The sequence below is a fragment of the Artemia sp. Qi Xiang Cuo genome, chromosome 7 (genome assembly GCF_049724085.1).
Source record: "Artemia sp. Qi Xiang Cuo chromosome 7, ASM4972408v1, whole genome shotgun sequence".
Lineage (NCBI taxonomy): Eukaryota > Metazoa > Arthropoda > Branchiopoda > Anostraca > Artemiidae > Artemia > Artemia sp. Qi Xiang Cuo.
The window spans coordinates 10,092,458-10,106,123 of NC_142800.1; the positions used below are offsets into that span (position 1 = coordinate 10,092,458).

At 35.9% G+C, this 13,666-nt stretch overlaps 1 protein-coding gene across 1 annotated transcript in view; it reads left to right on the top strand.

Moving 5' to 3' along the window:
- LOC148949925 (uncharacterized) overlaps window positions 1–13,666 on the top strand; it is a 32,374-nt gene that overhangs the window by 12,351 nt on the left and 6,357 nt on the right. Inside the window, exon 4 of the mRNA XM_089091741.1 lies at window positions 5,516–5,551. Coding sequence (XP_088947867.1) covers window positions 5,516–5,551 — 36 coding nt within the window. The remainder of the gene's footprint in view (window positions 1–5,515; window positions 5,552–13,666) is intronic.

Genomic DNA, 13,666 nt, shown 5'->3' on the forward strand with positions numbered 1-13,666 from the left:
CTTTCTGGTGATATGGGATTACATTGATATCAAACGAAACTCAGAGAAGAGAGAAAGTAACAAAATGAAAAATAAAATCAAAAAGGGTGAAAAAACGAGGATTTTGTCAGCCAGCGAACCATGAAGAAGACAAAATATAAGCAAATATTTCGACAAGGACCTCCGCCAAGTCGTCCTCAGTGCTAAACAAAAACAAAAAAAGAGAACAAAAAAAAAACGAGAATCTAACCTTTCGAAGTTTCCTGTACAAAGACAGAATAGACACTGAATAAAAAACCAGGCAGGAATCAATGAAAATAAAATTTACCAAGATGATTGTGTAAGGATCTTTCGTCTTGAACTTGCCTCGTCTTTGAACTCTTTTGATTCGAATCTCCAGTTCACAATGGAACTCGAAGATTCAGGTAAGTTGCCTTTCTTAGATGTTTTGATTCTAAAAACTAATCCTGGTCTTGAATTTTCTATATATAGAAAGCCGACTCATAATGACCGATATCTACATTTCTCTTCCCATCACCCTCCTTCTGTAAAAAGAGGGGTAATAATCTCTTTAGTCGACAGAGTTTTAAAAATTTGTTCCCGTAATCATATAAATTCTGAACTAAATTATGTCAAGGATATTCTTTTTTCAATGTTCACCAAATCAAACTCATTGAAAATATATTAGTTAGACGATTAAAAAAGATAAAAGAACAAAATAGGGAGCTTGTCCCCCTAGATTCAGTTAGACCGGCAATTGAGAAAAAAACTTCCATCGTTTTACAATACATCCCGAAACTTGGCGATAGACTTAGAAAAATTTTAAATAAACATAATCTCTCTGTTTCTTTCAGAACCGAACAAAAGGTTGAACATTTTTTTAACTCAGGTAAGGATAAAACAGACACTGTACTGGGTAGTGGTGTCTACAGAATCCCGTGTTCTTGTGGAAAATTTTACATTGGTAGAACCCATCAACAACTAGGTGAACGTTTGCATGAGCACAAAATTTCAATAGACAAGTCCCTGAGATTAAAAAATAACAATGACAACTTTGATTCGGCATTGGCTTCGCATATTTTCGTAAACCCGACCCATCTGGTTCTGTTTGACGAGGCAACTTTAATATCAACTGTTAATGGCGTACCACAAACTTTTAAGGAGGTAATTGAGATAAAAAAATATATGAACCAAAATTTAGCAATAAATAGAGATACTGGAGATATTTCATTAAGCCCAATTTACGACAGTTTAATCTTGAAGGACTCAATCAATATTTTCACCCTAAAAAACTTAAAAGAACCTATTTGCATATCTAATGAAAACCGAAATTGTAGACCAGCCAAAATTAATGCAAGACGAAAGATCCTTACACAATCATCTTGGTAAATTTTATTTTTATTGATTCCTGCCTGGTTTTTTTTATTCAGTGTCTATTCTGTCTTTGTACAGGAAACTTCGAAAGGTTAGATTCTCGTTTTTTTTTTCTTTTTTTTTTTTTTTTTGTTTAGCACTGATGAAGACTTGGCGGAGGTCCTTGTCGAAATATATGCTTATATTTTGTCTTCTTCATGGTTCGCTGGCTGACAAAATCCTCGTTTTTTCACCCTTTTTGATTTTATTTTTCATTTTGTTGCTTTCTCTCTTCTCTGAGTTTCGTTTGTCATGTATAGCCAGTGTGGTCTAAGAATGTATTTACATTGATATCATCTAATATTGGTATGCGTGTACTAGTAAGCGCGTAGCCGAATCTTTCAGAGCTAAGTGTTCACGTGGGAGGAGATACAAGAATAGTCTCTTTGCTATAACTATTTTTTTATTCTGCAAAGTCTATATACGTTTTTTGAAAACAAACACAAGAGATGAACTTTGCAGAAGTGGAACTACGATTGGAACTACTTGTAGCAAGCACTTCAGAAATCCGTAGGCTATATAAAATGATTTCCAATGTTCTTAGAAACACGTTCTACTATATTAAAATTGTCCAAGTTCCACTTTCTGGTATTATAAACCTAGTTTTTCTCATTCTCGTTTCCAAAAGGCAAAGCGTCATTTTATAAGCGCGTGTTCTATTTAGTGTTTCTAGAATTCAATATAAATTTCAAAGATTAAGTTGACCCACATTGCATTAAAAAAAGGTTTCATGTTTCCTGTTCCAAGACTTACATTCAAAAGTTTACAATATAAGAAAAAAAATTACGGGGGTGGCATGGCTCTCCTCTAATTTTTGGAAATTCATGCAGAAGGGGATGAAGGGATATAATTCTAATTCCTCAAAAATTCCAGTATAAAGGCTCGTGTCGCGTGTAAGATCCTTTTTTTGGGGGTGGGAGGGTAGAAAAACTTTGAACATTCATCTCAGGACCTACATAAGTAAATCAGATACATAATGTTTTCTAGTGATAGTTCTTCTTCACAGTTATTTAACCTTTTTATTTTTCAAAAAAGATCAACTCTTGTAGAAAGAAAGTAAAACGCACAAGGAGTTGATTTCCGGTCAGTGGTGAGACGTTTAATTAAAAATCATTGTTTGTACACAGATTATACTGGAGGTTATTATCGAAAACATTCGATAGACCCAATCCTGCATGACATACATCGCTGAAAATAAAATGTTAAAGCCAGTCTCCATTTGGCAGATTCTGCAAATCTGCACCGCCAATCTACAAAATTTATTTCAATGGAGACTTCTTTTCCTACTCCGTATTGGCAGTTTGAAGATACTGAAACGTTCGACGTTGCTTTTTCTGGCAGAATGGCAGAATCTGCCAAATGGAGACTGGCTTTTACACATTTTTAATCTTCTCACACAGTAGGCCTTCAATTTTAAGTCTTAGGCGTTCTGAAAAAAAACTTTAAATTTAAGGGTTTTGGCATCCTGCATTAAAAAAGCCTTGGACTGCACGAGGAGTTGCTCTCTCTTGGAAATTATGTAAACCAAGTGGCGCATTCCAAGCGTTTTGGGGAATGTGTCAAGCGTTTTGGGGACTGTGTCAAGCGTTTTGGGGAATGTACCAAGCGTTTTGGGGATTGTGTCAAGCGTTTTGGGGAATGTTTCAAGCGTTTTGGGGAATGTGTCAAGCGTTTTGGGGAATGTACCGAGCGTTTTGGGGAATGTGTCAAGCGTTTTGGGGAATGTAACAAGCGTGTTGGGGAATGTGTCAAGCGTTTCGGGGAATGTACCAAGCGTTTTGGGGATTGTGTCAAGCGTTTTGGGGAATGTACCAAGCGATTTGGGGAATGTGTCAAGCGTTTTGGGGAATGTATCAAGCGTTTTGGGGAATGTGTCAAGCGTTTTGGGGAATGTACCAAGCGATTTGGGGATTGTGTCAAGCGTTTTGGGGAATGTATCAAGCGTTTTGGGGAATGTGTCAAGCGTTTTGGGGAATGTACCGAGCGTTTTGGGGATTGTGTCAAGCGTTTTGGGGAATGTGTCAAGCGTCTTGGGGAATGTACCAAGCGTTTTGGGGAATGTGTCAAGCGTTTTGGGGAATGTACCAAGCGATTTGGGGAATGTGTCAAAATGGTGTAACTGTGTGACACACGTAGCGTTTCAAGATGTAAACCAGATGACAGGAAGTCAGCGCACCTTGGCACCTCAAAGTGCTCAAACATTAATGACAAGAAAAAGATGTAACATAGATTTCTTATTTGCTCTGCAAAAAGCTTTGTTGCTAACGATAATTTCATATTCATTTTGATAGATATACACCATTTCTGGGGAATTGGAGAATGAAAGGGAGGCTAGTACCACCCTTGCCCTCCTGAATTAATCAGGGGGCAAATCCGCCCTTGCCTGTTTAATCAGTTTGATTTGCTTAATTTTGGATATGAATTGACAGGCTCTTACCATGGATATCTTCTTGTTGCCCAGATCAGGCTTGTTGAGATGAGATGAGATGACTTTTATTTTCAACTAATAATTACATCATACTTAACTGGCGCTTACCATATTTTTTTAAATAACATTCGTAGAATCAACAAACGTAGAAATGGTAGAACGTATTTTTATTTGTTGCAAGAAGAATTGCAATAGAAATACGTAAATTCAGTAACTTGGATAGCTTGAAAAGACCTGAAAACGGACCCCTGCGTTCAAGCTCTTCCAAAAAATGGCTCAACCCACCCACGGCTGAAAACTCAGGGTGTGGCACTGTGTTCATGAGCCCCCTTGCCAGAAAAAATGCACGGCCTTTTAAAATCAAGACGTTTTGCACAAAAAAGCAAGTTTGAACAATATTATAGTTTTAGTTCAAACTTCCTTTTAAGGGAAGCAGGGAAGGGCAATACTCGGGGCCCTGTCAGAGATCTTTTTGTAATTTTTGAAATTTAAACAATTAAGCAATTAAAGATTTTTTTTATTTTTTAAAATCTTTTTATAAATAATTCTTTTTTCCCACCGAACAGAAAATAGAAAATCAAAATCGATATGCTGCCAAAATGTTAATGAACAATTTACACTACCGTATAGCAATCAACTCACGAACATAATTGGTAAGGAGGACAAGGAAAACGTTGCTTTCAATTCTTTGCTTCGGATGCCCAGAGACTCCGATTTTACCTGGCACATTCATTTGCGTTGATGTTGCATTGCTTAAAACGAAGTAGAAAGGGCCCGTTAAGAAATTTGTTCGTGGGCCAAGTCTTGGCTCTCACCGGCCCTGGTTTGAATAGAAACTTTTGCCCATAGCAGGAGTAAAGATAAGCAGATCCGTTCGTTGAACAGGTCTACTTCTATTGTTAGTGGAATGCTTACTTTCTTACTTAATGCCCTTTTCATGGTGTGAACCAGGGCTTGATAAAATGATCTATCTAATGCTGTTCTCAATAGTGGAACAATGTACTGATGGCCAAAGTTTTCAATCCACCGTTCTCGTGGTCTTCCACGTGATCGTTGTCCATCAGTCGTTCCTTCGAGTCCTATTTTCGAGAGACAATCAGGGGTCATTTCTATTTTTGACTTTTTTTTTGACATTTTGGCATTTCTAAGCCACTTCAGTTTCTGCCGTGTGAGCAGGCATATTGACCTATGCCAAAAAGTAGAATTTTGGAAATGTCAGTTCTGATCTTAAGCTGAAGTGCATGAGACGAGGGATGTTAATTGAGAGAGGCAGAAGGAAAATAGTAGGCCGATCTAGACCTTAGAAAGCGCATTTTTGGTATTTCCATTGAAAAAAAATATGCAAAACCAAAAATTGCCCCCTTCCCTAGATTTTGAAAAATACATTCAACATACATTTTTGCGAAATTGACGCCCCTGGATTCAGTGGCGTCAGTTTGCAAAACTGTACGGAAGGATGGGGGAGAGTAAATCTGTTTTATAAAATCTACGGGGGGGGGGTTCAATCTTGTCGCTTTTTAAATTCTCCAAGAAATATAAAAAAAGGGCATTTTCCAATGAAAATATCCTAAAAGGGTGTTTTAAATATTGACGCCCATGTCTGGGTGAGATATTTTAAACTATTTATATACGGTACATTTGAATACGGTTTTTCTATTTTTACTTCTTTGCTAACCGATTTTTTCCTTCCCATAGATCGACCCTCCTTCTGCTGGAGATCTCAGAGTTTGGGTAAGAATATTCTGGCTATTGAGTCCGTGTCAACCCAAGAATGTTTACCCCCCCCCCCTCGTATTTCTACCCTACTAATATGTTATAAAAACCATCAGTAGTTGCAATCAAGGTGAATGCCACAACTAGAAATTAGAGCCATATCCATAATTTTAATTAGGGATGGGGGTGGGGTCCAACCAAGGCCATACCCAGGATTTTTTTTCGGAGGGGGTTTTACTCAAAAAAAAATCGGGGGGGGGGGGTAATAAAAAGAACTAAAAAACGCATACAAAATTTGTTTATATACATTTTTGTTACATTTTTACGAGTCAGACAAACCTTTCGGGGAGGGGATTCAAACCCCATAACCCCCCTCTGGTTACGGCCTTAGGTCCAACCATAATATAACGCCTTCGTTTTGTATTTCTAGCCCTTAAATAACCAACAATCGTGAAATATGGTTACCTAGGGGTGGGTACTAAATTTGGTCATCCTATCTTGACTCGGGGTTTGGCCTTGCCTGAAATGCTTCAATTTCTTCATTTGTATTTGTAATTCAATACAATGAATTACAAAACAATGAGATATAAATTGAAATGCTTCAATTTATATCTCCGATCATTTTCCAATATATTCTCGATTCAGCTTTAAACAGGGGAAGAGTAACCGGGCTCAGGTGTTTGATTCCTATTCTGTTAGGTTTGGTGAGAAAGAGTTATCTCTTCTTGGGTCTAAATTAGCGGAAAATTCGTGGAGCTTGCTTGATAATGATAAGGATTTTTCTTGTTTATTTGAGTCCTTTTATGGAACCATAAATGAGGCTATTGTTAGCATTTGAAAAGTATCACCTTCTAATCATAGGCCTAAAATGATTGTTCCTCTAAACCCATGGATGACATCCGGACTTCTCAAAAGCTGGAGAATGAAGAATAATCTCTGGAGAGCTCATAAATGCGCTACACTTTCAGCAGGTGCTATTCGTCTTTGTCAGTTCAAGATCTACCGGAATATATTTAATTCCTTGTGTAAGAAAGCCAAATCTCTGTATTATCTAAATAATTTTGCTGCTTTTGGCAATGATATTCGTAAAACTTGGAAGGTAATAAATTCTGTACTTAAACCCGGTTCTCAATCTAGCTCTTTACCTATGAGTCGGGCCCTTAGTGATGAAGCTGTCGGGAATGAGCTTAATGTCCAAGAAGGATTGACCTCATTCTTTGCTAATGTTGGTACGAATATTGCTTCTTCATTTACTTTGTCTTGGCCTTAGCCGGACTTTAGATCTTACCTAGGGCTATCTTGTGTTGAGTCTGTGTTTCTAGAGTCAGTAACAGTAAGTGAAATTACTAAAATTGTTTATGGATTAAAAAACTCGTCCTCATCTGGGCCAGATTCTATCCCTACTAAGGTATTTAAATCTATTCTTCCTTCAATAGTATTGCCTCTAACAAAAATTGCTAATCTTTCATTTGAATTTGGTGTTTTTCCAGATATTCTCAAGCGTGCTCGGATTATTATTTTGTACAAAGGTGGACCAAGAAATGATCCGGCAAATTATCGACCAATTTCAACTTTATCAATATTTAGTAAAATATTTGAAAAGGCTATAATAATACTAATAATTTATTTATTATCCACTGTAAAAAAGAAGTAGAGTACATCAAGAACAAAAAAAAAAAAAAAAAAACAACAACAAAAAAGCAAAAACGCAAGGTTAACAATTATTTAAATAAAAAAATGTATATTATGGTGCACAGTGAGACCTGTAGATAACGACAGCTTTCCTACAAGCATAATCACTTTTCCTTGTAAATTAGAACGACTAACTCGTGATATTTTATGCCGGTTTTGGAGCCACGGAGGGAGGATCAAAAGGTACCGAGAAAATTTAAAATAATAAATCCGGATAGAATTCAGATCTTTAGGCTTCAGAAAGCAAGGACGAAAGGATAGGAGCAATACATAACTTAAAAATATTTGGAGAAAGCACACCACCTTGACGGACCCCACGCCGAAGAAACACCTTTGAATCAGAAACTACTCCATTACATTTTACCCGAATAAAAGAGTTAGAATACCAGTACCCTAACAAAACAACAATAGAAAGGTTAATATTGTTGGAAAAAAGGGAATAGAGTGCATGTGAGTGGACTATACTATCAAAAGCTTTCGAAAGATCAAGAGCACAGATATGAAGAGGAGATTTATCATTAACAGATTGCAACAGGAGGGAAGCTAGAACACGATGGACGTGCTGACATCCCAGCCTTATTTGAAAGCCAAATTGGTTGCCACCAAAATTAACATTTTCTGAAATGAAAGGGAGAAGAATATATTAAAAAAATTTGCTAAGAGTGCACGAAACCTCCCCCGGCCCCTAAGTGTTCCGCTATCTTTTACCTCTGATCAAATTAATTATAATCTTCGTAATATGACAAATCATGTTCAAGTTCCATTTACTCCTTGCATAAGGTCAGATTTTAATCCTCTAATGGCGTGTCATATTGTTTGGAATAAGTTGCCTGAATCAGCTCGAAGGTGCCACTCATTCGGTTTGTTTAAAAAAAAATTTAAAAATCTTTGGCTTCGTAGAAGTTATTTTTATTTGTGTTTTTATTTTTTTTTATTATTATTTTTTTTATTATTATTATTTTTTTGAGTCTATGTGATCTAATTAATTAATTTAGTTTATTTATTCTATTTTTTCTATAGTTTTCATTGTATCTATATTTTCTTTTCTTTTTCGTATGTGAGTAAGTGATCATTTTAAATTTTCTTTTGTTTTTCATCTCTGAGTAAGCAATTCATATGTCTTCCCCCTTTGTACAGGCCAATGAGCCTTTGGGGGAATAATAACATGTAATATTGTATGTGTATCTAATGAAGAATAAAACTTATCTATCTTATCTAATTAAGATTTTTTGCTGTTAAAGCTTAAAATTCGTCACAAATATTTCGATTTAGGGTTGCCTTTACGAATCGTGTAAACATTGCCAAATGTTTACACCCTCCAGGGGCGGATCCAGGATTTTTTCCGGGGGGGGGCACAAAATAGGTTGATCCGATAAAAGAAATAGGGGAGGGGGGTGCAAAATAGGTTGATCCGATAACTTGCGTTAGGAGAAAGTTTAATTAAGGCAAACTTGGATTAATTAAGTAAATTACACTACTTTAGACTACGCTAGGGGGGCGAGAGCCCCCTCACCCCCCTGAATCCGCCACTGACACAATCGTATGTCTTTATGGTGTCAATAGCGATCATGTAGTTACTATTACTAGTTACTGTTAGATACTAAATGTATCTAACAGATCAAAATGGATCAAACAGAATCAAAATGGAAACAAAATTTATCAAACAGGTTTCTATTCCCTCTTCTAGTTTCCAAGGGCAAATTTAGATTTTTCTTGAGGGCATTATAACGTTTCATCGGAGCGTTTCAGGTCGATTTCTTTTTGGCTATCTATACAGTAGCTGGCTCTGAGAATTATGTGGTAATAGTTCAGAAGGCTCTTAATAATACTTTGGTAACATTATTCCTGTTTTCTATGTATTTTGCGACATATTATGAGCAGTGGCGTCAATTCCCGGAAATTCAACAGTGTATTTTTCAAAATCTAGGGGAGGATTTTGTTGTTTTTCACTTTTTTACTGGAAATACCAAAAAACATTTATTTTTCAATAAAATTACCAAAATAAAGGTAGTTTTTCTTTATTTTGTCAACTTTCTCTTCTTTTTTGAAACCACTTTCTAAGTTATATGATAAGGCAAGAAGGCTTATACAGGAAACAAATTATTCTACAACACACAACTAGCCTATTACTTGAATTGCAGTGTCTCTACACTCTTTCGTGCGTGTCTTTCACTTTTCATCAAATTCATGGTAATATTCCCATAGCCCTTGAAACTACTCCTTCTTTCGTCACTGATGGGTCTTTGCATCATCTTCGCAATTCCAGGAATATTAATATTCTATTTACTCCATCAGTGAGGTCTGACTTTAATCCATTAACTGCTTGTCATATCGTTTGGAATAGCCTACCTGAGTCAGCTCAAAAATGTCACTTGTTTGGCATTTTCAAAAGAATTTTAAGAAATTTTTTAATGTCTTGATTTTTCATGTTTAAATATATTTTTGTTAATTTTTATTATTATTATTTGGGGAGGGGGTTGACACTAGCCTGGGTTGGAAACATTTTGTGTGAGGGGTTTTGAGTTTGTATAATATTTTTTTTGTGGTTTGGTTTCAAATATATATTTGGAATTTGGTTTATTTTATTGGATTGTCCTACATCCTTTTTTTTTTTTTTTTTTCTTTTTTTTTTTGGGGGGGGGGGGGGTCACATAAAATCGCTTTTTGTTTGGGTCTTTAATTATTGTTTTTTTTTTCTCTTTTTGCTTTGTTTTGCGTGTGTGTGTGTGTGTGTTGAGTCTTTGAAAGGTTGAAATGCAATGCATTATATTGAAAATACTTGTATTTGTTTCATTTTGTTTCTCCCCTGCTTTTTCCTGGCCATAGAGCCTTACGGGGGAGTTTATATTGAGGTGTATTTTGTTGTGTTTATTAATTGAATAAATTGATTGATTATAAAATCTATTTGGGGGAGGAGGAGAATTTAACTGGCTGTTACTAGCTTATAAGAAAAAACGAGCATGAAAAAATTCAGTTGCCATTTATGTTCTCTCCGTCAAAGTATTTCCGTGAAAGTATTGTTGGTACTTGTATGATAAACCCACTACCGCTCAAGTTGTTCATTCATTGACGCATTATTGAACCGTTTTTCTTTCGTTAGTTTCTTTCACCTTAACGCGAGACAAGACGAATAGAAGTGACAAAATAGATCGTAAATACATAATTTGGGCTATATATTTACACGTTAGGGGGGAGGTAAAGTATTTGGACAGTTAGAAGTTAGAAAGCAATTCCTACTACAAAATACTCAGAGTAATTGTACCTAACACATTAGGCATGCAGATCCGCTAAACTTTATCCCCACCCCCTAATGTGCAAATATATAGCCTAAATTTGTTTCTAAAGTATTATGTTTTTATCTTACTTTTGTATATTTCATAAGGATTGAGCGTCAGAAAAACATATTAGAAGAATATAAGGTAGTGGGTATATCATACAAGTAATTTAATTTTTTTGTCATCTTCCAGCATAGTTTATATAATTATCCAGTAAGTTTACCAAAGTTGATTTCTGGCTCTTCATTCTCGGTGCGAACAAAAAGCTCCTACTTATTTCTGCACTTATTGTCCACTTATTGGTTGAGCCGGCCAAGTGGTTTTGTCAGTACTTGTTCCGTAGGTGATTATTCTTTGTCTACCCGTGAAAAGATCTAATGCCGCTTATGTTTATATCTGCAAAAACGTTTTCTGGAGCACTCGTACCTCGGTCCGGGTTTTTGTAATGGGTGAGATAGAGAAAGATCATACTGGATAATTATATAAACTGTGTCTTCCAGTTTCAATAGAACCCCCCTTTACAACCCCAGGTTCTCAAGCGATGGCTGAAAGTCTGACTAAAATTTTCTTTTTTTTTTAACGAAATTGCACCTTTCTTTGTTGTACTCATCTCTATAACGAAGCTAATTATCACAAAAAAGGTCAAAATGTTCAAAAAAATTTTACTCTTAAATTTTTTATTTATTTCCAGAACAGGGTGGGACACTATTGCCCAAAAACATCGTGAATGAGGCTACTTTATAATGGCATTAGTACTGTCGAAGGAGGGGTGAGGGTGTAAAATACATGGGCCTTGAGCTTTAAGGTGTAAGTAGTGTAATATTATGTGGAGTTAATTTAAAATAATTTTTATGAATGGAATTGTTTATGCAGGTAGGATATACATTGGCTGTGTAAGCTTTACTTTTGTTGTCTAATAGTTGGGCGAGTCCATCCAATGGTGCTTACAACTAGTATACCATTCTGCAGAGCAATATATTCAAGTCCAATAGAGATTTCATATAAACAGTCTTTATTTATATCAAAGCCATAGCTTGAACTACATACTTATCACGTACAATGCATAAGTTCGACTCACTCTATCCAAAGGCTAAACGCACCAATATATACGTATCTTTCTATGGGTTTATGAATATTTCCTAGGAATCTAATCACTTTTCACATTAGTATGGTTAAACACATATTCAAGGAAATCCCTTGGATCCCGTGACAAGCGGAAGTTGTAACAAAAATATTGACAGCTAGGTTAATCTATTAACACAATTTAAATCAGGAAGAGACTTTACAGCTGTGTTTTCCGATCTAAGTCATTCTGTTCAAACTTTTTTTTTGGAAGAGATTGAATTGATATTTTAGGAATTGGAATTTTTGGAATTGATTTTTTGGAATTGATATAAAAAAAATAGCTTAAGTTCATCAGCTTTGCTTTAATTACTATCACACATCTTTTGCAAATTATGATGCCTGACATAATTTTGCAAGCATGATTTTGGACACTTGCATGTTCGGAAACCAGCATTATTACATAACAGTTTATTGCTTACCATCACCTCCAGAGGCGATCACATCAGCACCCGCTACTCGCAACCACTTGTAAATATTGCTGTCAAAAGTATATAGCAGACACGCACAAATAATTTATTTTCGAGGAAGGGGGACCATAATCAAAAGTATTAGGGAGAACCCCGTTATAAATACTAAATTCTAATTGATGATTTGAGCAAGATGTGACAATAAGGTCATGAGAATTTATAATTTTGTGGTGTGCTGTGTGCCTTCCTCCCCCTTGGGTAAGTCCATTGGTTGTAGTTAATATCATTGGAGACAGAGGTCTCAGATAAATTTCCTTTGGAGTGAGGACAGGTGGCTCTAAACGTTAACAGTCATTTGACGTCATTGTTGTTGCCAGTGTTTCAACCAAATCCAATTTTTAATTCCGCTTTAGTAACACTCCTGTGTATGGCCTCTTCTGAACAAACCGCAATAGAACAAGAGCTGTACTGCTGTACCCTTCGACTTCCGTTAAACAATAGGCCTGTTTTTATCACTCATCAATGTGCTAAGATCTTACATCTTTTGTCAGAAAACGCTTAAAAGTGAAGTCTTTGAACTAAGATCTTATATATTTTGTCGTTTTTATGCAACCGTCTTTCATAATTCTGCGGATCAGCGGAATTGTGCTGATCAGTGGCCAAATTTATCAATTGGTTTTGGCAATAACTGTTCAAGGCCGTATCCAGGGGAAGGTTAGGGGGTTAGATCCCCCCCCCGAGAAATGTTTTTTCGACTCGTAAAAACGAAACAAAAATTAAGGTATTTTTGTATTAGCTGGAACCCACGCGATATATTAAATAGGGAAGATGCTTAAGAAACTAGTCAAACGGGTTTCTTTCAATAGAGAATTGGAATGCAAACCGTGGTTTGTCAGTGTGTTTACAATATTTAAACTTTTGTTTTGGGGTTTAGGGGGGGGGGAAAGGTACCTAGGTTAGGTTAGGTTACGTATTTAATATATGGTATGCTTTACCCCCCAACCCCCTAATTTGCAAAAATATAGCCGAAATTTGTTTCTAAACTATTATATCTTCATCCTATTTTGATTTATTTCATTAGCATTAACGAAACTTCAACCTAGGTAGGCCTACCTTTTTTGCCCCCTCAACCCAAAAAAATTAAAGTTTAATGAACTTTAGTTTTTTGGGGTTGAAGGGGCAAAAAACGGTACCTAGGTTAGGCTACGTATTTAACATATGTTAAGCTTTACCCCCCCCCCCTAATGTGCAAATATATAGCCCAAATTTCTTAATAAACTATTATATGTTCATCCTGTTTCTTTTATTTCATTAGCATTGACGAAACTTCAAATCTCGCGTGTTTACCGGATTCTTAATTAGTACCTTATATTTTAATCATATTTTGCTATATTTCATTAGAATTAACCTAACTTCACTTCTTTGGCGTGGTCGCTATAACACATTAGTACCTCACTCTGTTTTCTTTTCACCATGTTTGATCAAACAGTTCGTGGTAACGAAATGTAAGTAAGGAGCGACCCGGCTCAATGGTAACCGAAAGTCTAAAAGACGGAATTTTGATACCATCAAAAGAATCAGATTTTAATTCTGATTTCAAAAATATAAGTTCGATCAAGTTTAATCTTACCCAT